This window comes from Watersipora subatra, chromosome 3, assembly GCF_963576615.1.
Source record: "Watersipora subatra chromosome 3, tzWatSuba1.1, whole genome shotgun sequence".
NCBI lineage: Eukaryota > Metazoa > Bryozoa > Gymnolaemata > Cheilostomatida > Watersiporidae > Watersipora > Watersipora subatra.
The window spans coordinates 44,916,059-44,941,041 of NC_088710.1; the positions used below are offsets into that span (position 1 = coordinate 44,916,059).

Here is a 24,983-nt window from a genome sequence, read left to right on the forward strand (position 1 = left end):
CATGATCACAGAAACCATGGTTAAGTCGGGATTGTAAGATTTGGAGTTATCTGCATTAGCAGAAGGAGAAAATTCTTAGTTATTTTGCAAAAAAAAATTTGATTCTAGCTTAATTACAGCAGATTTTATGGTCAATAAACTGAATGCACGTTTACCATCAGTGCGAAAACATCGTTATGAGAAAACTGGTGTTAAAGTTTGAAAAACGAAAACCAATGCACAATTTTGTTTACGTTTCAAAACGTCATAGCAACCAATATCAAGAAGTTGTGATATTTATCTAGATTTCTGTATTTATATCCAAAAAATTATGCTGGATATAAAAATCTAAACAGATTTTAGCTGGTTGTCATAGAAATACTTGTATATTTATAAGAAAATGTATTACTTAATTTTGCAGATATTAAAAATGGCTTGACAGTACCGCGATATCGGATGCAGCCAAATTATCAACAAAATCTTTAGAAAAATAACAACAGTAACATATTGCACACCATCGGTCTCTATATACTTCAATCTTGGAAATTCGAATAATTATTCTTATAATTAAATCTGATAATAATGTTATAAAATCGAATAATTCTCTTATAATTGAATATTGTAATAATCTTGTAAGAATCGTTAGGAAAATATCATCGTAATTTCCTTTACTTTTACTGCTTTTCACATCAGTTGGAACACCAAAGTACTCATTACATGTGTCCAAAATGTCAGAGTTATCTTTAAAATCGGCAAAAAGGAAACGATTATATTTATCAGACGCCATTTTTCAGTACTTCTTGTTTAGCATAGCAACGGTTTAAAGGGGGTTTTCCGATGGTTAAAGACTTCTATCGGCTAAACTGACTTCAGATTCAGAAGGATCACTCTTTGATTGGTCTAGATGCACGTGTTACAAAAATCGTTACTAATATTATAAATTCAGTTGATGCAACTTCAAAGTCGGATAATTCAACTTCGTGATTTGCGACTTAACCAAGGTTTCTGTGACCGCGACACATTTTACCAACTCTTGTACTGCTCTTTAGTTCATCTTCATCTAAACTAAAGTCTCAACATCGTTTACACTATCTGAGACTAAAGATGATTGTGTTCAGTCCACTCGAAAGTTTTGTTTTTCGTCGATTGCAAGTGGCTTTAGAACATTCAGACATGTTTTTTATATTCACCACCATCTCCCGATTTTATGAACTCAACTCGGTTTTTATTCTTCTTTATTGGTTTTTAACTCTTTCGCTACTAAATTGTTTTTTGTTGGGAAATAATTAAATATTCAGTAAAACCTAATATTTGGTAGTGGCACATATAAATTGTCATAACTTTTGAACAAATGAACGTTGAATTGTTGAACTTTTGAACTCTGTAAACATGTGTTTATATCGACCTAATCAGCACAAAATTTTAAAGCAGCTGATGCCATAAAAAATGTTACAAATGTGTTGCAGAATGAGCTCAGGCACTTTTTGCGGCCATTAAATTTTTTGCAAAAGTGAAACTTGTCTCATGATGAATTGTAAACATATTTTCTATTGGCTCGATGCAGGAAGATGATTGTTTATTTTTGTATAAGTCTAAATATGATAGTCTAATTAACTATTCGCTAATCAGAAACTTTTTTGTACGAAGCCTATTAAAGCCGCACCACGCTGCGCCAAGCCGTACCACGCTGCGCCAAGCCGTACCACGCTGCGCCAAGCCACGCTGCGCCAAGCCGCACCACGTGGCTAGGCTCGTGTTATGTAACAAGTTAGCAAGCTCACAAATGGATCAATCAGCACGTACTGTTTATTGACTGTTTTCAGGGATATTTTGTCGCCGTTGGTTGTTGTACTAACATATATCTGTTGCCTGATGTGATCCTTTCAGTATCTGATTTTGGCCTAAATTATTGTTTGTGACTCACTGAGATTCAGTCTGTCTTTTTGTAGGCTACGCGCTACAAACGATTCATGGAGGCACGACAGCGAATAACTGAAATTTTGACTGACATAGGTCAAGAGGCCATGACTGAGTTTGAACAAGATGTTGCGATCGAAGAGCCAGAATGCTTTGTTCTGTCTGAAAGCAACATGATTCAACTCAAAGAGACGACTGGGAAGGTGTATATTAATCTAACTAGATTTTATTACTACCCTAGGACACTTATATTTCGCTAGTATTTAGTTTCGTGAGTAGCACACAGAGTAAAATTTCGATGCAACTTAATTTCGCGGCTCTGATGAGTGCGAAAATATAGTGGTGTGAAAATAAATGCAGTGGAAAAAACATTACATTCCTCAGGTCCGGTTAACTAATAAGAAAAAAATTCAATTTGGGAATAGTTCGTATTTGTAAACCACGGGTTGAAATGTGTGGGTGAGATCGACAATTCAATTTGATCACTTGCTGCCATTTGTTTCTTAGACTATCAATGACGTCTAGGTCCCTCCCGCCGTGACTTTCACACTCGAATCCCAAGAAGAAGAAAATAGATGGGTAACAACCAACTTCACAACCAAAATTGTATAACCCTTACGCTGCCATAAACGCATTTATGCGTTTTCTAGGGGCTACTGACATAAACGCATTTTCTGACTTTCTCAGCAATTGTCTGGTAACCTGATTTTATTATTTGTTGACCACATAACCCACGGTCTTTAAGTGTTTTATGAAATTGACTGTGTTGTCCGAAGATTTCTCTATAAAATCAGCCTAAAACAACGAAGCAATTTTAAACTTTTGTTTGAGAATTTCTAATCTAAAAACGAACATTTTTCTGCGAGTTCATTAACTACCCTGCGCGAGTCATAAAACAGGTAATTAGTTGTTGATGACATAATAGCCAGTTTAGATTTTCGTGATTATACAGATAATTAAAGTAGAACTTGAAAAATACTGTATACATATCATGAAGCAATATCGGCAATTTCGGTAAAATGGCTGGCACTAGGCCGGTAACGAATTTGTACATGATTGGCAGTGAAAGAGATAATGTGGTTGGACCTGATGAGGGTTGATATTGTTTTTGGATGGTAATAAAATTCATCACTGCAATAATTATTCTTCAATTTTACGACTTCACCTACCAGACTTTCATCCTCATCAGTTACAAATTCGGTGACTAAACTGATGTTGCTTTGCCATGCTGCTCAGTTGGTGTATTAGCTATAATGAGTTTACCAGAAATTTCCCATTTATCCTAACCACAGACAAAAGTTGCCTGCATTTCTAATATTACGATTTTATTGTGGATATCAATGAACAAAGCTATTTAACTTCGCGTTTTCGCTCGTTCGTTATGATAGTTTAGTTTCGCTCATTAAATTTTCGCGAGAGGATTACACCGCGAAAACGCGAAAGTTAGATGCCGCGAATACATAAGTGTCCTAGGGTACTAGTAAGCCCGGTATCGCTCGTTATTTCTTTCTTTTGTAATCAGATAGCCCACAGGTGGGTGTTTGAGAGGCTGGTTTTCAGGAATCAGACGATGTTTTAAAACTAATTATTTTAGGCCTTGGCGAAAGACATGGAGCATATGCGTGTGAAATTTAAATGAAATCGGCTAAAAATGTAGAAATGCGCAGTGTTTTCTCAGACTAACGAACACGCAATGACACTGTGGGATTTATTAGTATATATTTGGTTTTCTCCAGTCAGGATCCAAAGCTAGATTGAGAATTCTTTTGACAGTTTTTAGATGTAAGCACTTGTCATATTTGATCAAATACCCTTCAGATAGAGTCAAACTGAAAAATCTTGAGTTAAACTTTTTAAACTATTGATCGTTTTTGCTGCATACTTTCAGGAGTGTTGTTACTTATCGTCTCAATGTTCCTTCACTTTAGACACCAAACCCGAAATGATTTGTTTTGTCATAGTCCTATGCTTTAGTCGGAGACGCGTATTCAGTTAGTATGTCTAGCTTCACTAGTTTGATTAATTCCATTTGTGTGCCACGTGAATTTCTTCACCATCTCTGTGGTCATCAGCCTTTCTTCCTCTGATTTCAATTTTTACTCAAGTGTTATTTATGTAGTTGCAGATTGTATAGCCTTTTGATTTTGAAAGTTAATAACTTCATAGCTGTACAAGGTTGGCTTGTTTCGGTTACACCCCTAGCTGGTGTATTTTTGTTTTATGCATTTTGAAGGTGTTAGGTTGTTCGATATCATTCAATCTTCTACTGTTAACAAATTTGGATTTAGATTTTACTAGAAGCTAAAGCAGTTAAAACTGGAGTTGTTTGAACATGTAGCATTTGCAGTTGTTCCTTAAAAAGTAACTTCACCTGCAAGCTATTTAGTCACTTTGGAGTTGCATTACTCTGTACCTTCTAGAAAGCTGAGACGGCATGATTGGTATTATTCAAACTGGATTGTAGTAAATCAAAGCCAAGGCGAAGTACCATTGTTTTTCATTATCACTGCTGCGGCTGGTTCTTTTGATTGAGCGATTCTAGTACAGCCATGTTGAGGAGCTTTTCTGAAAGTCCTTGCTAGAAATACCACAAATCACAAGCATAGTTTAATGTGCAAATTATTTTGCTAATCACTCAAAAATAGTTGAGAAAGACTTTATCAGTATGTTCAAAAGGGTCGCAGGGTTGTGTATTCTACATATTCACCTGGTCTAAAAGGAGAAGCTCTCTACATTGAAAAATTGGAAATATTTCACTTTTTATTCTGAAACCGTGCTGTTTACTTAAAGGTTGACTTGCAACAAAATTCACATTACAGTTATTTGATATGTAAAGATTCACCATGTCTTACTCTGTTGTGTTGTAGGTGCAAAATATGTGGAAAGGTAATTACAAGCTCTAAAAGGCTCAAAAACAAACAGAAAATCGCAGCCACACGAGACCGCCATAGTTTGGATTCTCTTTCCAAAACGGCTCAAATGTGGCGTAGTTGTCAGAGATGGTTTCTGTTTACACTTTCATGTAACCTTATTCGTCGAAATGTTTTCACAAATATACTTCACGCATTCAATAAAACCATGTCTATTGTTCTTTCGCGTCTGTTTTGTCGTCATCGTAATGCTGTCACTTTTTGCAGTGATATCCTATAACTTACCGTAAAAATTTGTTTCATTTTTTAGCCTTAGCTCGAACGAGTACATATCATTGTCTGATAATCATGACGAGCCTGTTGGGTCACTTGTGACAATCGAAAAGTGATGCAGAAATTATTTGCGAAGTATTGGGTCACGGTGATCAGATTACGACTTGCCGATTAGACCAAACCGAAACAAAACTGTAAAGTAGCGAGCATCTGTATTTAATACGGGGTCTTCGGTAAAACTCGAAGTGTTTGTCATAAACTAGTACTACGATAAGTTTTATATTGAGCTTTTTATTGGCCTTTCAATTCACATGAGACCATCACGTGACAAGACAATAACCAAATTTCATGGCTACGTCATCGAAATAAAGAGATTCCAATCTACGGCGGCTTTTCGTTTTTGAGCTTTTAAGAGCTTGTAATCACATTTCCACATATTTGGCACCTACAACACAGCAGAGTAAAGGCCGGGCCACACGTATCGTGTAATTTCAACTAATCTGGGAAATTCCATTCGTACGAAATTTCTGACCTGCCACACGGAGTTTCCCCACCACGGATTCGTACGAAACTAACTTTCAACTAGCCAATCATAACGCGGTGATAAATTGAAGCCGATTCCGTTTCAATCATTTGCTTCAGTACAAACATGCGGGTCAGATCTAAAAAAGATAACGATTTGTGAGTTTCTAGTCACAATTCCTAAAGTCGGTTGCGGAATGTACACGTAAATTAATTTCGGCGCCTACAATATAACTGCGCGTTAATAAGGTCGTTTCTACGCAACTACAAAACTGCTAATGCTAGTTTCACTGAGTAGTTGCAGTAGGCTGTTGTTGTAAATGGCTTTTAGTATACTTTTGAATAGAGCTTGTACATTGGTAATATTATTACGAACTATTACGTATGTACTACATTGCAAAACGATTCTTTTGTATGACTACAGCAGGTTTTGGCTTGCCCACAAAACCGTTTTACTTTTTCTTCTAATTACAATACAAATTTGAACCTGACTTTTCAGCAATTATTAGCCTAGCTACAAAACAGTTATATGTCTATTAAATAAATCCATTACGTCCATGGTACTACTGATTACATATAATCGCCAACACAGTACACAGTTTTCAATCCGAGTTAGGAACTGCGGGCTAGAAACTCGCAAATCGTTATCTTTTTTAGATCTGACTAAACAGAAAGAAAACGGCCTTCAACATTCAACTAACCTTTCCAACCGACCAATCAAACAACGAGTCGTAGGAATTTCAGACGTTTCGTCCAATTCAGGATTCGTTCATCGTGCGCAACCAACGATGGACGAATTCGTCCAAATTTCAATTCGTACGAATCGTTTCGTCCAAATTGCGCCGATTTCGTGAGAATTTTGTCTCGTGTGGCCCTACCTTAAGACATGGTGAATCTTTTGATACCAAATAACTATAATGTGAATTTTATTGCAAGTAAACCTTTAACCTATCAACCTCTCTTAGAAATGAGTTTGTGAGCGTGACTATGTGTAACTATTGTTCGTAAAACTGCCAAAATTATCTCTGGCTGATCAAACTGCATGCTGCTATTGGTGTTCTGGTGAGATACTGTTGTCATAGCAGCCAATCAGAGATAGCGATATCGAGGCCACTATAGATTTATTGCTTGATCTACGGTGTGGGCTTCAGAGCTCTCATTGATTGAAAGTTTCATGGTTCTAGAGCTACATTTAAACTGCCAACAGTTCACTGATCTGGTGTCGGTTTCATTTCAGTTGGACTGGCTGTCGTGTGTTTAGGTCATCAGCCGAGCTGCCATTCAATGATTTTAGCTATCTGTGTCTGGGATGGTCCGTCTTAGCTGTTATTTCTTTTGACCTGTAGCTCGAGATGCAGCTGACAGAGAAGGTGAAGGCCAAGAAGAGTTTAATGGAAAAGATAATCGCTCTCTGGACTCGACTGGAAATTCCCAAAGCAGAACAGGATAAGGTTCAGCAAGACACTGTCGATCACACTCCCGCCTCACTGCAGAAGGTAGGTGGCCTTGAATATCCTTACGGTGAACTTCAGATAATTTCAGATAATTAACATTTCAGATGATTATTTTGGTAGTTGAATCCCTTTTTGTTTGATTGCTGTAATGAAGTTAGATTATTTTTAAAATTGGATCTTTTCAAGGGTAACATAAAGGCCTCCCTCATCTTTGAGCAAATTGCTCAAAGATGAGGGGGAGGGGAGGAGGGGGAGGGGAGGAGGGGGAGGGGAGGAGGGGGAGAGGGAGAGAGAGAGCGACTCCGAGTAACAAAGGGTATCCATTATTTAGTCACAGCACTTTATTGCCAAACTAGCTGAATGCCCAGCGCTGCTCGAGTAATAAAAAAGTTTTAATGCAGAAAACTTATTTTTATTTAACATATAATAACATATTTATCATTCTATCTTTTAAACTTCATATCATGAGGAAAGTGTTTTGTGCAGTAAACCTTTAAATAAATTAAGAACAAGGATAAACAAGGAGCACATAGAAGTGTGTGCATAAAAAGGTTACTGTTGCAGCAAAAGCGCCTAGTATTCAAAATTTGTATGGACGATACTGGCAGCTCTCCATAATGGTACACCCATGAAAATTAGATGTTAGACTTTCTTTTGTCTGATGCCTTGTCTGGCCGAATGGAGAGAGAATGTAGAGACAATTCCTACTCCAGATAGTACAATCTTCCACGTGAACAACATTTAGCTTTTAAAGATTTAGTAGAAGTAGAAGTGTAACGACACATTTAAAGTTGAAATATCTTTGAAAAAATTTCAAAAAATAACAAATGCAAAAGATAATATTAATTAATAATAACAAGTGCACATTTGCGTACGCACTCCGAAAAGGATATGCAGTAAGAGCGATGGGAATGTTAAGAAAGACTTATCCTTGTGGTTACGCGCTTGTTAGTAGACTTGTGATTTTAATGTCTCGAGTTCAAATCCAGTACATGGTGATTTCTCACTGCTAAAACTTTATAGCTATAACTGGACAGACGAACGACAGACCAACACTGAGGTTTATATATATATTTGCTTGGAAATCATTTGCTTCGTGGTTAAGGCAGGTACCTGGGTAACTCACAATCAACTTACTAGCTTATCTACTACAGTAACTGGTTTGTCAACTGTCTGTGATGCACTGCTTGGCTGCTTGAGACAACTGGGGTTTGATGCTGATATTGAACCAGTTTGAAAGTTTAATAATCCTGTCATGTCACGGCTAGCAACTAGTGAACGATCAATAGACAGGTTGTGAGAGTGGTGCAAAAAGAATATTTAAAAATCCAAGGTACAAATAGCTTGCATGAGGGCTGCTTACTAATAAACTGGATTTTATATGAAATATTAATTTTAAATTCTTTTTTCCTTGTTGAAGGATGTCACAAACCACTCGAGTTTAAAATTGTATTTGTTTGGTTGGGTAATATACGATAATGCAAATTACATTATACAAGTACATTTACATCCTTGCAATAACAATTGTCAAAAATAAATTAGTAGTTGTCTGCTCTCTTTTTGTTGTGAACTTGTCCTCTCCGTGCAACGTACGTATTCGTTAGTTTTTAGCATTATTCATATGCAGTGCATTTACATTGTCATATTAGTTGTACTTTAATCCCAGCCCTGAATCACTCTTTGTCATAATTTAGTCTTCTAATCTGTTGCATATGATTGCTAGTTATTGGACTTGTACACCGCACCAACACACTCGTCAGCGGTCTGTGTGCTCACTGTATGATTTGCGGTTAGCGTCTCTCAGTTCATTTAGTCCAGGTGTTATATAATTGTTTTTATGAGAAAAATATTGTAATTTTTAACTATAAGCGCAGTATTATGGTAATGGTTTGTACTAATTATGGGATTTAATGTTAATGACATGCCAGTCTGTATTGTTAGCTGTGAAGAAATTCGCACACTATCTTTTGAAGTTTTTTGTCTTGTATACCGGCTTTAGAGGGATATATAAACTAGATTACACTTTTATCTCCAACCTTCTAGAGCATTGGATCAAATAGTACGTACAGCAAATGAGTCCTGGCAATTTCTATCGAAGTGTATTGATAAGTATTGAGTTTTATTTGCAACTGTAAGGAACACTATAATCAGCGAATTACCGGTTTTTTTGTCTAAAACAGTCTGAAACATTCCAATCCAAAATTGCGTTCCATGATAAAGCTTTATCTGCAACTTTCCGGAATATTCTAAGTAAAGAATATATACAGCGATCAGGTTTTGTCTAAAACTGGGAATCCAAAAGTTGCAGAAGAAGCACTTTGATGACTTTACAAGCGTGTGCTGGACATATCAATGTCAATGGCCCAGGTAATTGCATATTTACCCTTTAGCGTGAAATATGTGATTTTTACCGCAGTGATTTCCGATGTGTTGAATATCAGCATTCCTCCAATTAAAGTGTTGCTAGTGCTTGAGCTTAACACACGGCAGATCAGCACAGAACCTACTCGGTTTCATTTTCTTTGGCAGCATACAAGTACCTAAAAGGGTCAGCCGTGCTACTAAATATTTACGGTCATGTGTAAAATTAGAGCAACTAGCATCCTGGCAGTTTGGTGCACCACGAGAGATCATCTGGTGTGTCAATAAATCACAGAGAATAAGTATATATATGCACAATAATTCTAACATTGTAGAAAATGAATAATTAGTGTGCTGGACCGCGAAGCCAAATGTCACAGGTTCTAATCCCATATGATGCAATATTTTTCCAACCTCTAGCTGTGGCGATAGACAGATAAACACGGTTCTTATTATGGTAAAGGTTTCTGGCATGTACATGTCAAGAGCTGTTTTTATTTACTATCTCCTTCAGCGGCGTGTCAGAAATTCAGTACTAGTTGTTTTTAATCTGAATGAATAGTGACTAAAACCCCTCAATTAGTATAATTTCAAATGTAGAGAGAAGACAACTAGGGAACAGAAGTTTTTTTCACTAATGTTGGTAACCTTGAAAGTAAGGCACGTTTGGAGCGGCCATGGAAGAATAGCCAAGGACTGAGATTCTGATTGACAGGATCATCTCTCCATTGATGGTTTATAACAAAAACATAACATATGGTCAGAGCTGAATAAATGAGGGAGTTTAAAGCTTGATCATGTAGGCATTTGTCGAATTTGAGTTCAGTCAAAAAGAGGAAGTCATGCGGATCAGGTAAAAATCTGGGCTTTTGTCATAGTTTTGTATAATTGTGAACGATTAAATATAATCACTGAAGTATAAGTCAAAATCACTGATCGTCTTCCTGGCAGTTGTAGACTAAACACGGTTGCCCTATATATTCTTTGATTATAATGTTCTGGAAAGTTGCGGAAAAGCATTATCGCTGCAGTAGCTAATTTTGGATTGGAATGTTCCAGCCAGTTTTAGACAAAATATGGTTACTGCTAAGTCGTTCCTTACGCTGTAGTTTGTCTGCTTAGTCATGCAGACTTGCAGTGTTTCTAGTACAGTAAGACTAGGTGCTGCCTCTAGCACCTAGCTATGTAACACTACGAACAGTTTTGTAGCGACTTCAAGGTGGTGGGCACTAATATAGACAGAGGTATAGGTGAATTTGTATGCATTGGCTCAAGCAAAAATATTTATGTTGCTGGTTGCTTTCATTTTAAATAGCTACTTAGTATTAGCTCATTTTAATCTTTAAAAATCAAAGCTATAAATTACCTTAGAGTGTTTTGAACTATTAATGAAGAAATCTGATTATGAACCTACCTGAAAGTTAGTATAACAATACATCAGCAGTGATTGGATGGCAAATAGCTTGAAGTAGCATAGCCTTAGAGACTAGTGTGACTGTGTTCTAGCTTGAGAGGCGAGTATGACAGAGCTCTCATATCTATAGAGGTTAGCATAGCCTTTTTCTCTATTGTAGCCTTACAAGTTATTGCAGTCGTGCTAAATATCACAGCCTGGGATCCTTGCATTCCTGTGCTCTAAAATATAGCTTTAGAGGCAAGCACTATCTGTCTTATACGTCGTACCCTTAGATGTTAGCACAGCGTTGCTCATTAGCATAGTCCCAGAGGCTTACAGTTTCCCCTTTTTTGGCAATAGCTCGACCAGGAACTGCAAAGGTGTCAGAAAATGAAGACAGAGCACTTGCAAGAGTTCACTGAGAAGTTGCGGAGAGAGTTATCAGAATGGTGGGATAAGTGCTACTACAGCAAACAACAGCGTGCTGCCTTCGCAGCCTACAAGTGTGGTAAGTACGGATGGCCATGCTCTATCTAGCTAATTGATGCTTATGATTGGTAGTTCTCACGCTTGGTGTCACAAGAATATCTGCTTCTGGCTTCTTCGGATTCAGCGTTACTGCTCACTCTATATTAAATTGTTCATAGTGCTGCTGGTATGGGAGTTATCTTCTCTCTATTTCCTGTTTCTTAATGTATGAATGACATAGTTGGACAACCTCTCATAGAAACAGCAGTTGCCTGCGTTCCTCTTGAGTCATCAGACTCTCTCTAAATATCTATTCTAAAAGCTGTTATCAGAAAGTGTCAGCATTCTCTATAATTTGTGATTGTTTTTTATGTTTGAGGTGTTCTGACTGCCAGGATGTTTCAAGATTAAAACCGACTAGACGTGATTGCGGGTTAAAACACTCAAAAGAAACATATTTGCTGAAATTTCATGATTAGTTGAGCGGCTGTCTGCCTCTCTCCTTATTGATATCAGCCATTGCATCCAATATCATTTGCAGCATTACTTGTCTCTATTCTGCCTGTCTCTTTGCTGAAGTGCGACTAAATATGTCATAATCGCGCTTTCGCTTGAATCTGAGCGTTTTGTCTTTGATCAAGTGTTGTCGATTCTATTTTTAAAACATCCTGGCAATCAGATCCCCCAAACATCGAAAACAATTGCAGGTTATTAAAAATACTGATATTTTTGGATAAAAGTTAATAAAATTTTGTACGAGTTCACCTTTAATAGTCACTGGTGATTAAAGTGTAGACTCATCGAGCTCTTGTAGGCATCAGATTAGCTTTCTTAGATGCGTTACACTAAATTGAAAATGCACTCAGTTGCCTGACGATGAGTCATCTGGAAGGATTACAAGGCTTGTAGCAACAGCGTGAAGTGATGTCAACATCCACATAATGGTCTCTTGTGGTTTATTCACACTGATAATCCTCTGGTACTGTATGTTCTTGCTACTCTAGATAACTCCATTTCTACAGTCCGATAAGAGTCAGCTCTATGTAATAGAGGGTGCTGTTGCTATGGTATTAGTAAACACTCTGTACTTACAAGTGCACTATGGGTGCTGCTCACCTTCTTTTGCTGACGAAAGTGTTGAAAGTGTTGTAGTTGGATCGCTGGAAAAGAACTCTGCTAGCAATCTGCTTTGGCTCATGAGCGAATAATGTACTGTATATCCCGGCCTATAAGCCAATTCTAGAACGTAAAAACTTTTTACAAAATTTAAAGGTCGGCTTATACGCGTATAATTCTGACTGAAACGAAACGAAAGGACATCACGCTAAATTAATTTTAACAACCACAACTCGTATCTTTATTAACTCAACTTTATTAATAAAAGTAAAATAACAATAATGGTTACCACTATAGTTAACTCTTGCTACCAAATAAATTTTTATGGAGACAAATATTCGATAAACCAAATATTTGATATTGGCGCATATAAGTTGTCATAACTTGTGACCAAATTAATTAGCATAGAATTGAACATCATCTGATGCCATAGAAAGGACACAAATGTGTTGTAGAATCAATTGGGACACTTGTTTGTTCTCTTCATACTACCATGGTAGATGAGTTACGCATGTTCCCAGTCACACGAGTTGCCACCATTACTATACTGTAGCTCACAGCATTATTATTATTGTTAAATATAAATACATGCTGTCACTACTATAATAATTATCCAATAAATACTCACTGTTACTACTACAATTACCCAGTGAGTACTCACTGTCACTGCTATAATTACCCAATAAATATTCACGCTGTCACTACTATAATTACCCAATAAATACACACTCATTACTATAATCACCCAATAAATACTCACTGTCACTACTACAATTACCCAATAAATACTCACTGTCACTGCTATAATTACCCAATAAATATTCACTGTCACTACTATAATTTCCCAATAAATACACACTGTCATTACTATAATTACCCAATAAATACACTGTCACTACTATAATTACCCAATAAATATTCACTGTCACTACTATAATTTCCCAATAAATACACACTGTCACTACTATAATTACCCAATAAATACTCACTGTCACGACTATAATTACCCGATAAATAACCATCGGAAGTCCATTGATCTGCAAAATATGAAACCTACATAGTTGTAATGCTTCTGATCATCGCGAAGAACAAATAGCTATAAAAATTTGCTTTTGCAAAGGTGTAACAAAGTCAACGCGAGATGCAAACATGTTTTCCTTTGGCTCAACGTAAACAAATTATTGTTTCCTTTCGAATATGCGGAGGCACGATACGCTAATTATACAACTACTCGCTAATCATAAATGTTTTGTACTAAACTTGCAAAAGCCACTTCATTTCTGCAAACTTGTGTTCTGATAGATACGGACGGCGGGTTACGATTTATAGGGTCGGCTTATATATGAATTCTTATAAATTATCTGATTTCAGGGCTGTTTGTCTAGGGTCGGGATATATGCGAGATAAGCTTATATGCGGGGATATATGGTACTATTTCTGAGTTTTTGGCATAGAATGGTGACAACATGTCACAACTAGTTAAGGGGGTTATCAAAGTGCCACTCTTCTAATCAACTAAGATTTACAGACTATTTATTGTGGTTTAAAATAGTTTTTGTTTATTTTTTCTAAAAGAAAAGATCTCCAGTTGTACATAAAGCAAAGAACCAAATTGATTCCTATAATAAAGTACGCCATTAGTTTCCAGCAAAATTAAGACCCGTGCATCTTGTTGTCATCTCAGACTCGATTGGGAGTGGAATGTCATCTGAGGTTTATTAATTAATTCAATAGGTTGGTCTTTTTTGCTTGTTTGGGCTTGTCGTATTTTTTGCTGTCCACATTCTGTTAGTTTTTTTTCTGAAAGCTTTCAATTATAATTATTTCTCAGCGCAATGTTCGGTCAATCTAGCTGTTTATTGCTTTCGTATGGGTGCCCGCAAGTTACATAATAAGTAAATAAGGTATTTTAGGCGTGACATTCACTCGGTCAAAGCGTCAGCTATCACCCTTGATTTATAGCGTATATACCAGTTCAAATGTATCATGATGAGTCATATCTCGTGTTTATGTTTATTTGATATCTTGGTTATTACTTATAGGTTTGCTGTAAGGGTCTTACATAACTGAGAACTCAAAGCTATTTTTTGTATTCATTGCAGAAGAGTACAGCGAAGAGCTCTTAATACAACACGAAGACGCACTTGAGGCTGTGAAGTTTTTCTATGCAGAAAACGAACAACTGCTGCAAAAGATAGAGAAAAGGTAGTTCTTTCTGCTTATAGTCAAACCTCTACGTGATATAGTCAAACCTCTACGTGATATAGTCAAACCTCTACGTAATATAGTCAAACCTCTACATAATACAGTTAAACGTCTACACACTACAGTCAAACCTCTACACACGAGAGTCAAATCTCTACATAGTACAGTCAAACCTCTACATACTGCAGTAAAACCTCTACAGACTACAGTCGAACCTGTACATACTACAGTCAAACCTCTCCATCCCACAATCAAACTTCTACACAGTACAGTCTAACTTCTGCATACCGCAGTCAAACCTCTACATTGTACAGTTAAACCTCTCTATACCACAGTCAAACCTCTGCATACTACAGTCAAATATCAACATATGAATTTTCTTATGAGTGATGTTAAAGGTTGACTTGCAACAAAATTCACATTACAGTTATTTGGTATCAAAAGATTCAGCATCTCTTACTCTGTTGTGTTGTAGGTGCCAAATATGTGGAAATATGATTACAAGCGCATAAAAGCTCAAAAACGAAAAGCCGCCGTAGATTGGAATCCGTTTATTTCTCTGGCGTAGCCATGACAGTTTGGTTATTGTCTTGTCACGTGATGTTCTCACGTGAATTGAAAGGCCAATAAAAAGCTCAATGTAAACTTATCGTAGCACTAGTTTATGACAAACACTTCGGGTTTTACCGAAGACCCCGTATTAAATATAGATGCTCGCTACTTTACAGTTTTGTTTCGGTTTGGTCTAATCAGCAAGTCGTAATCTGATCATGTGACCCAATACTTCGCAAATAATTTTTGCTGCACTTTTCGATTATCACAAGTGACCAACAGGCTTGTCATGATTATCAGACAGTGATATGTACTCCTTCGAGGTAAGGTTAAAAAATTAGATGAATTTTTACGGTAATTTATAAGATATCACTGCTAAAAGTGACAGCATTACAATGAAGATAAAACAGACGTGTAAGAACAGTAGACATGGTTTTATTGAATGCGTGAAGTATATTTGTGAAAATATTTCGACGAATAAGGTTGCATGAAAGCGTAAACAGAAACCATCTACCACAACTACGTCACATTTGAGCCATTTTGGAAAGAGAATCCAAACTACGGCGGCCTCATGTGGCTGCGATTAACTGTTTGTTTTTGAGCTTTTAAGAGCTTGTAATCACATTTCCACATATTTTGCACTCACACCACAACAGAGTAAGACATGGTGAATCTTTTGATATCAAATAACTGTAATGTGAATTTTGTTGCAAGTGAACCTTTAAGTTTGAGCAAATCTTTGTCTCCGCTCACAAAGTAAATTCCAACATATGCTGTTCAAAGTTTCATAAAACATTGCAGAATCATAAGTCAGATTGAAGAGTTCAGTACAAATAAGATGTAAAACAGAAAATGCGCAGACTAAGTTAGTTGAAACTTCAATTAGTCCACGGCAGAGTACGTCATGATACGTATGTCTATTAATATCGCCACTTTGACCTCTGAACCTCCGACCTCTCAACCTACGCTGCAGCTCTACACGTCGACTTGCGTGCATCTGAATAGAGTAATAATAATTCGGTAACGGTGCATCTTAGGTCGGTACAACGTGCATACAACACATGTGCAACGGACATGCAAGGCACTTGCAACGCACAAACATTGTGGATACAACGCCGACACAAGTAATTAACAACGCATGCTCCACAACGTGACACTGTTAACACATTAATATTATTAATAATACTAATGTTTAATAATAATAATAGTAGTAATAATATTATATTATTATTCAATATTCTATTTATTTTCTAGGGACCGTTGTATGTGCGTTGTGATGATAGTGTATGCGCGTTGTATAGACCTAAGATGCACCCGTTACCAAAAATTCCTTTTCATCTCTTCTTAGTTTTGTCCATTGATTTAGTTTTTACATAATTTTATATAACATCATAATTTTATATAACATATTAGTTTTAAAGCTATGCATAATTTGCTGCAGCATTTGTTAAGGAGTTACTATCAGAGTTTGAATGAATCACTGTGTATCCTTGCTCCTGGACATGATGGCTTCACCATATGATTCAGATCTTAGAATAAATTAAATCCTTACGTCGAGATTTGATTGTATATTTTTGAGTTATAAGCGTCACGCAAGGCAGCCAATTGAAAACCTCAGTGCTAATAATTTCGTGATATTCTCTGTGGCACTTTGATGGTTAGTTTGAGGAATCGTTCTTTATTCTAAGATGAGAAAGCAAGGCTAATCCATAACCTGCGTCATACAGATAAGATTGTGAAATAATAATTATAGAATGTCTTCAGAGTTCTGACTCTTTATTATATTACTCTATTATTTATTACTCTAGTATATATTAACTTATTTATAGGCGAGTTCTATGGAATCGAATGGTCGAATTTGACGCGAAGGAGAACGATGCTAATAGATTCCGCAACAGAGGTGGGAACCTTCTGGCGGAAGAGAAGGCCAAAAAAAAGGTTATGCACCAACTACCAAAGGTACCTTATAGTTTGGGTTGTGTTCTCTGATCTAGTTCTGAAGTCTCGGTAGCACTATTTCTGGCTCCTACAGTCTTGGTATTCAAAAATTACACGTTTACAATAAAAAGTAAGTTTTCGGTGTTGGTCCGTGGTATGTGATTTTAGTACAGGCCATATTGTTGTAAGTGGCTTGTAGTTTTTATTGAGCTCTTATTTTCTGATGGAAAATGGAAAATTTTCTGGGGCATAATTAAATATTTGGGAAAGCAAATGAGTTAATGCAGGCATAATGGCAGTGAAAAGTGCCTCATATGGCCAGCTACCATCAGCGTCTGAATTCCTTTAAAGGTTGACTTGCAACAAAATTCATGTTACAGTTATTTGGTATCAAATGGTTCACCATGTCTTAATCTTCTGTGTTGTAGGTTCAAAATATGTGGAAATTTGATTACAAGCTCTTAAAAGCTCAAAAACGAACTGTTAATCGCAGCCATCACGAAAACGCCATAGGTTGGAATCCCTCTCAAAATGGCTCAAATGTGACATAGTTGAACACGATGTGCTTCTGTTTACACTTTCATGCAACCTCGTTCGTCGAAATATTTTTACAAATCAATTTCACGCATTCAATAAAACCATGTCTATTGTCTTTAGGCGTTTATTTCATCATCATCGTAATGCTGTCACTAATATCTCAAAACGTAGCCAAAAACCAAGTTTAATTTTTTACTTTAGCTTGAAGCGGTGCATATCATTTTCTGATAACTATGAGGAGCCCGTTAGTCACCTGTGATGGTCGAAAAATGCGGCAGAAATTGTTCACGCCATTTGGTCGCAAAATATAGATCACATGATCAGATTACGACTAGATGATTTGACCAAGCTGAAACGAAACTGTAAAGTAACGAGCATTTATATTTGGTAAGGGCTTTTTGGTAGAACCCGAAGTGTTTGTCATAAACTAGTGCTACGAGACATTTTATATTGAGCCTTTTATTGGCCTTTTATTTCATGTGATTATTATTATATTATTTGTATATATATTAATATTGTTTCAAAATATATTATATATTATTTTGGAATAACCACATCGAGTTGACTACGTCATCAAAATAACGGAATTCCAACCTACGGCCGTTTTTTTAATTATTCGTGTTTGAGCTTTTAAGAGCTTGTAATCACATTCCCATATATTTCACACCTACAATACAGCAGAGTAAGACATGGTGAACCTTTTGATACCAAATAACTGTAATGTGAATTTTGTTGTAAGTCAACCTCTAATGCCGAAGAGCTAAATGTATGATTAGATATTTTCTGTTTAAAATACTCAGATCGCATCTCCAGTCTGCCTGACCATCTATTACATTCTTACTTTCCCGGAACATCCACTACATCTTATACCAGACACCAACACCTTGCCAATCCACATTATGGAACAGAGCTATGTCAAAAGAGTTTTTTCTTCCAATAAGCATATCTTACTTTACTTTTCTTTATTCTATTTATTTGTGTCATTTGCTTTGAACAGCACTGACCATGTCTACACACTGAAAAATCTTTATGCAGTAGACAACTCTATATGTTAATCAACATTAACCTCCTCGTGGAACAATTTATAATCGGTCGGCATACTTGCTAACAAGCGGCAGCACAGTTCAAGGTCAAGTGTGAATTATTATCGTAGTTTTGTAGCTGATTGTCTACTTGGATACAACAAAAGAGTGCACGTTTCTAGCGACACATTATGACTGCATTATTACACTGGTATACAGTATATCCAGTCCTATCACATTGGTGTACTGTATACCAGTGCTATTACACTGGTATACTGTATATCCAGTGCTATTACACTGGTAAATAGTATATCCAGTGCTATTACACTGGTATACTGTATATCCAGTGCTATTACACTGGTATACTGTATATCCAGTGCTATTACACTGGTATACTGTATATCCAATGCTATTACACTGGTATACAGTATATCCACTGCTATTACACTGGTATACTGTATACCAGTGCTATTACACTGGTATACTGTATATCCAGTGCTATTACACTGGTATACAGTATATCCACTGCTATTACACTGGTATACTATATACCAGTGCTATTACACTGGTATACTGTATATCCAGTGCTATTACACTGGCATACAGTATATCCAGTGCTATTACACTGGTATACTGTATACCAGTGCTATTACACTGGTATACAGTATATCCAGCGCTATTACACTGGTATACTGTATATCCAGTGCTATTACACTGGTATACAGTATATCCAGTGCTATTACACTGGTATACTGTATATCCAGTGCTATTACACTGGTATACTGTATATCCAGCTATGCTGTTATGGTATATCTGCTTGCCGTTATGTAGAATACCACACTTGTGTATTGTGTAACTTTGTCAGTCGGCAGGTCTTTCAGATTTGATGCTTCAAAGTGATTGTTAGCACTTTGAAGCCTAACTTCAATGTGTTAACATAACCTCTATGTGTTAACATAACCTCAATGTGTTAACATAATTTCAATGTGTTAACATAACCTCAATGTGTTAAAATAACCTCAATGTGTTAACATAACCTCAATGTGTTAACATAACCTCAATGTGTTAACATCACCTCAATGTGTTAATATAACCTCAATGTGTTAATGTAACCTCAATGTGTTAACGTAACCTCAATGTGTTAACATAACCTCAATGTGTTAACATATCCTCAATGTGTTACAAAACAGAAATATCGCATCAACAGCTGTTTATACAATTATTCTGTTCAAAAACTAATTGTTGAAACAGAAAAGGTAAGTTGTTAACATTTTTGAAGTCTCATATTTACAGTGTTTGCGATAGCCATAAAGTTAGTAACGTGACATCTGTTTAGCCTTCTACGTTATGCATACGCGTTGACTGGCTGGATGGGGCATCTTTGAGGACTGCGGGTCACATATGTCACTTCAATTCTACCATTGTGTTACGTAACATCGCTTATTAATCCTTCCATGTTTTCTCTGTCCGTCTTTTGCCGTTTGCATATTGTGTCTGTTGTCCCCAGCTCCTTAACCCTTATGTCAGGTCTGGATAGCGCCGGTAGTCGACAGACGGCCTGAGAAGCCGTAATCTCAGGCCGTGTTGAAACATTAATCTGGCTTTATATTACATCATTGTGTGAGAATCGTGCACCCTTGTTTAGACGCATCACAGTAATTAATTACAGTAAAATTAATGCGTATTTAAAGAAGAGAAATATGTTTAGGGCGACACAGTGAAAAATTGACTTGTTTATCATGTAGGAGGCTGCGGTTTGCTAGGCTACTGTTTATGCATCTGATTTCTCCTTGTGTTCGTTTATACTTGGAGATTCAGGAGAGCGTGACTCCGTATATTAGTGTGTAAGGCGGGGTAACCTTTGAAAGGTTCATATGTGTGGAGCCAAAGTCCTGAGTTTAATACTCGGTCAGGGACAAAAGTGAAGTGATTAAAAGTGAAATTCACTGTTTCCTGGCTCAGCGATGTCAATGATGACCGAAGATTGAACTTAGGCTGTCACTTCCCAAGGTGTAAACACACTTGCGAGTTTTTTGCATTGAAGGAATTCTATCAGTTGTGGGTATATACAGGTTACATATAGGTTAGCTATCCAAAATATATAGCGGATTTAATTGAAATTATAGGTATATACAGGTTGCATATAGGTAAGCTATCAATTGCTGAACAATTCAACTTATGAAATTTTGTCTTGCTTTCGAATGATATAGGTATGAGAGCAAGATTATTTGAAATAGAACATTGTCTAGAACCACAGGAACTAAGTTTTACTTCAACTGGGTGGTCTATTCATTATTCAACCATGTAACCTAGACCATACAGTGCGCCCTCTAGTTTCGATGACCCTGTAGTACGATTTTTTCTTTCTACGATATGGAGCATGATCATTTTTCGCCCTCTAATTTCGCAATATTTTTCACCATAGGATATCAACGAAATTTTCTCTCCAATTTCAAATTCGGCAGTCCGTGTAACAATATAACAATAACAAATGTGCCGATATTCTATTTGCCAAAATTCTTCTAACAACGAATGAAAGAGATACGATGTTCGATCTCGCTTAGTTCGGTGTTATTCTTTACTAGTAATTGAGAAAATGAAACCGGGACCAGGTAGGGGATAAATTTTTAGGAATGAAAAGTGGAAGTTCAGTAAAATAGTTAAAAATACATACTAAAACTTACCTTTAAGTGTGTGTTTACTAAGCTAAAGTCATTTACGTTAAATTAAATGTTTATATTTTACGTCTGTCTCGAAGGAAACCGTTCTATATGGTACGTACTTCATGTAGTATGCTACATTGTAATGTTACGTTTTATTGCAGATCATAACCGCTAAATGTGCATTAGATATTTGTTATAGGTTTCTATACTTTTCTATACAAAATTTTAGAACAAATTAAACTTGTACGGCAAGGGTTCATTGTATATGCTTCTCCCAACACACTGTCCCATTCGCTCTGACTAACCTTTTTTTAATGGGGCAACCACATTTTCATCGATTTAACAGTAAGCCAAAAATTAGGTGAAATTCATCAACGTTTTGGACTCTGCAGCATCTTTGTCATTTATGGTTCATTTAGTTGCTGTATGACTCACCACTTGAGCGTGTGACTAGCGAGCTTTTTTTAAACAGGTCGAAGAGCAACTAAAACAGGAAATAGAAGAGTGGGAGCGAGAAAATGATAGACAATTCTTGATTGGTGGGGTACAGTTCTTTGAGTTCTGTCGGCTCGAGTGGGAAGAGTACAGGCAATCCAAAGAGCTCCAGAAACAGCAGAGGGTAAGCGCTTGAGCTCTGACCACTGCTTGTTCAATATCCTCATTGATATATATTTATTGGCCGGAAGTTTGCAACGTTTGTGCGGATTAGCGGTCAGCTCAATAGTAGTTGGTTTATTCGGCAAGGAGTAGTGCCTTTTGGTGGTTTGAGTAATTGGTTTCGTGAAAGGACTGTGTAGAAAAGGGTTTCATTCTTGCTGCCCCATTTTTATTTATGAGGGGCCAGTTTTTCAGTTTTTAAAATGAGTTTATTCAAAAAGCTCTAGTAGCATGAATCTCAAATAATGAGATGCGGGTAGTTGTGACTGTGAGGGGGGTGTGTAAATATATGTGCACACGTATATATATGTATATATATATTACTTTATTGGCAATAGTTTTATTTCAAGCAAATGTTTTCCAAATTTTTCCGTACAAGAATCATAAAACAAAAGAAGGAAATAAAGGCAACAGTTAGCCACTAAAATCAAATAAATGTTGAAAGGCTTTCTGTTCTTGTTTTCAGGCATCATTTGTTATTCTGTATCTAGATAAAAAGTTACTTTGTTTGTTTTTAAAAATGAAGTTATTTGAAAAAAATTATAGTAGCACAAATCTCAATTAATAAAATGTTGGTAGTTTCATAGATCCATACTTAGCTCTGCCGATTGCAAATAGATCCATACTTGCAATAGGACAATGTTGGTAGTTGTGCCTGTGAGGCCTGCAGTACCTTGTTTCTATCATACCCCTTTTCTTAGCTCTGCCGATTGCAAATAGATCCATACTTGCAATAGGACAATGTTGGTAGTTGTGCCTGTGAGGCCTGCAGTACCTTGTTTCTATCATACCCCTTTTCTTAGCTCTGCCGATTGCAAATAGATCCATACTTGCAATAGGACAATGTTGGTAGTTGTGCCTGTGAGGCCTGCAGTACCTTGTTTCTATCATACCCCTTTTCTTAGCTCTGCCGATTGCAAATAGATCCATACTTGCAATAGGACAATGTTGGTAGTTGTGCCTGTGAGGCCTGCAGTACCTTGTTTCTATCATACCCCTTTTCTTAGCTCTGCCGATTGCAAATAGATCCATACTTGCAATAGGACAATGTTGGTAGTTGTGCCTGTGAGGCCTGCAGTACCTTGTTTCTATCATACCCCTTTTCTTAGCTCTGCCGATTGCAAATAGATCCATACTTGCAATAGGACAATGTTGGTAGTTGTGCCTGTGAGGCCTGCAGTACCTTGTTTCTATCATACCCCTTTTCTTAGCTCTGCCGATTGCAAATAGATCCATACTTCCAATAGGACAATGTTGGTAGTTGTGCCTGTGAGGCCTGCAGTACTTTGTTTCTATCATACCCCTTTTCTTAGCTCTGCCGATTGCAAATAGATCCATACTTGCAATAGGACAATGTTGGTAGTTGTGCCTGTGAGGCCTGCAGTACCTTGTTTCTATCATACCCCTTTTCTTAGCTCTGCCGATTGCAAATAGATCCATACTTGCAATAGGACAATGTTGGTAGTTGTGCCTGTGAGGCCTGCAGTACCTTGTTTCTATCATATCCCTTTTCTTAGCTCTGCCGATTGCAAATAGATCCATACTTGCAATAGGACAATGTTGGTAGTTGTGCCTGTGAGGCCTGCAGTACCTTGTTTCTATCATACCCCTTTTCTTAGCTCTGCCGATTGCAAATAGATCCATACTTGCAATAGGACAATGTTGGTAGTTGTGCCTGTGAGGCCTGCAGTACCTTGTTTCTATCATACCCCTTTTCTTAGCTCTGCCGATTGCAAATAGATCCATACTTGCAATAGGACAATGTTGGTAGTTGTGCCTGTGAGGCCTGCAGTACCTTGTTTCTATCATACCCCTTTTCTTAGCTCTGCCGATTACAAATAGATCCATACGTCCAATAGGACAATGTTGGTAGTTGTGCCTGTGAGGCCTGCAGTACTTTGTTTCTATCATACCCCTTTTCTTAGCTCTGCCGATTGCAAATAGATCCATACTTGCAATAGGACAATATTGGTAGTTGTGCCTGTGAGGCCTGCAGTACTTTGTTTCTATCATACCCCTTTTCTTAGCTCTGCGGATTGCAAATAGATCCATACTTGCAATAGGACAATGTTGGTAGTTGTGCCTGTGAGGCCTGCAGTACCTTGTTTCTATCATACCCCTTTTCTTAGCTCTGCCGATTGCAAATAGATCCATACTTGCAATAGGACAATGTTGGTAGTTGTGCCTGTGAGGCCTGCAGTACCTTGTTTCTATCATACCCCTTTTCTTAGCTCTGCCGATTGCAAATAGATCCATACTTGCAATAGGACAATATTGGTAGTTGTGCCTGTGAGGCCTGCAGTACCTTGTTTCTATCATACCCCTTTTCTTAGCTCTGCCGATTGCAAATAGATCCATACTTGCAATAGGACAATGTTGGTAGTTGTGCCTGTGAGGCCTGCAGTACTTTGTTTCTATCATACCCCTTTTCTTAGCTCTGCCGATTGCAAATAGATCCATACTTGCAATAGGACAATGTTGGTAGTTGTGCCTGTGAGGCCTGCAGTACTTTGTTTCTATCATACCCCTTTTCTTAGCTCTGCGGATTGCAAATAGATCCATACTTGCAATAGGACAATGTTGGTAGTTGTGCCTGTGAGGCCTGCAGTACCTTGTTTCTATCATACCCCTTTTCTTAGCTCTGCCGATTGCAAATAGATCCATACTTGCAATAGGACAATATTGGTAGTTGTGCCTGTGAGGCCTGCAGTACCTTGTTTCTATCATACCCCTTTTCTTAGCTCTGCGGATTGCAAATAGATCCATACTTGCAATAGGACAATGTTGGTAGTTGTGCCTGTGAGGCCTGCAGTACCTTGTTTCTATCATACCCCTTTTCTTAGCTCTGCCGATTGCAAATAGATCCATACTTGCAATAGGACAATGTTGGTAGTTGTGCCTGTGAGGCCTGCAGTACCTTGTTTCTATCATACCCCTTTTCTTAGCTCTGCCGATTGCAAATAGATCCATACTTGCAATAGGACAATATTGGTAGTTGTGCCTGTGAGGCCTGCAGTACCTTGTTTCTATCATACCCCTTTTCTTAGCTCTGC

The 24,983-nt window shown here is 37.2% G+C and overlaps 1 protein-coding gene across 4 annotated transcripts in view; it reads left to right on the forward strand.

Moving 5' to 3' along the window:
- Positions 1 to 24,983, forward strand: part of LOC137391100 (protein regulator of cytokinesis 1-like) — a 63,486-nt gene that overhangs the window by 14,261 nt on the left and 24,242 nt on the right. For all 4 annotated transcript variants that reach the window (XR_010978106.1, XM_068077458.1, XM_068077460.1 and 1 more), the window contains exons 6-11: positions 1,929 to 2,099; positions 6,908 to 7,057; positions 11,133 to 11,280; positions 14,459 to 14,561; positions 16,943 to 17,072; positions 21,746 to 21,892. Coding sequence is in view for 3 of the 4 variants with exons in the window: in XM_068077458.1 (XP_067933559.1) it covers positions 1,929 to 2,099; positions 6,908 to 7,057; positions 11,133 to 11,280; positions 14,459 to 14,561; positions 16,943 to 17,072; positions 21,746 to 21,892 (849 nt within the window). In the remaining variant the exon portion in view is untranslated. The remainder of the gene's footprint in view (positions 1 to 1,928; positions 2,100 to 6,907; positions 7,058 to 11,132; positions 11,281 to 14,458; positions 14,562 to 16,942; positions 17,073 to 21,745; positions 21,893 to 24,983) is intronic.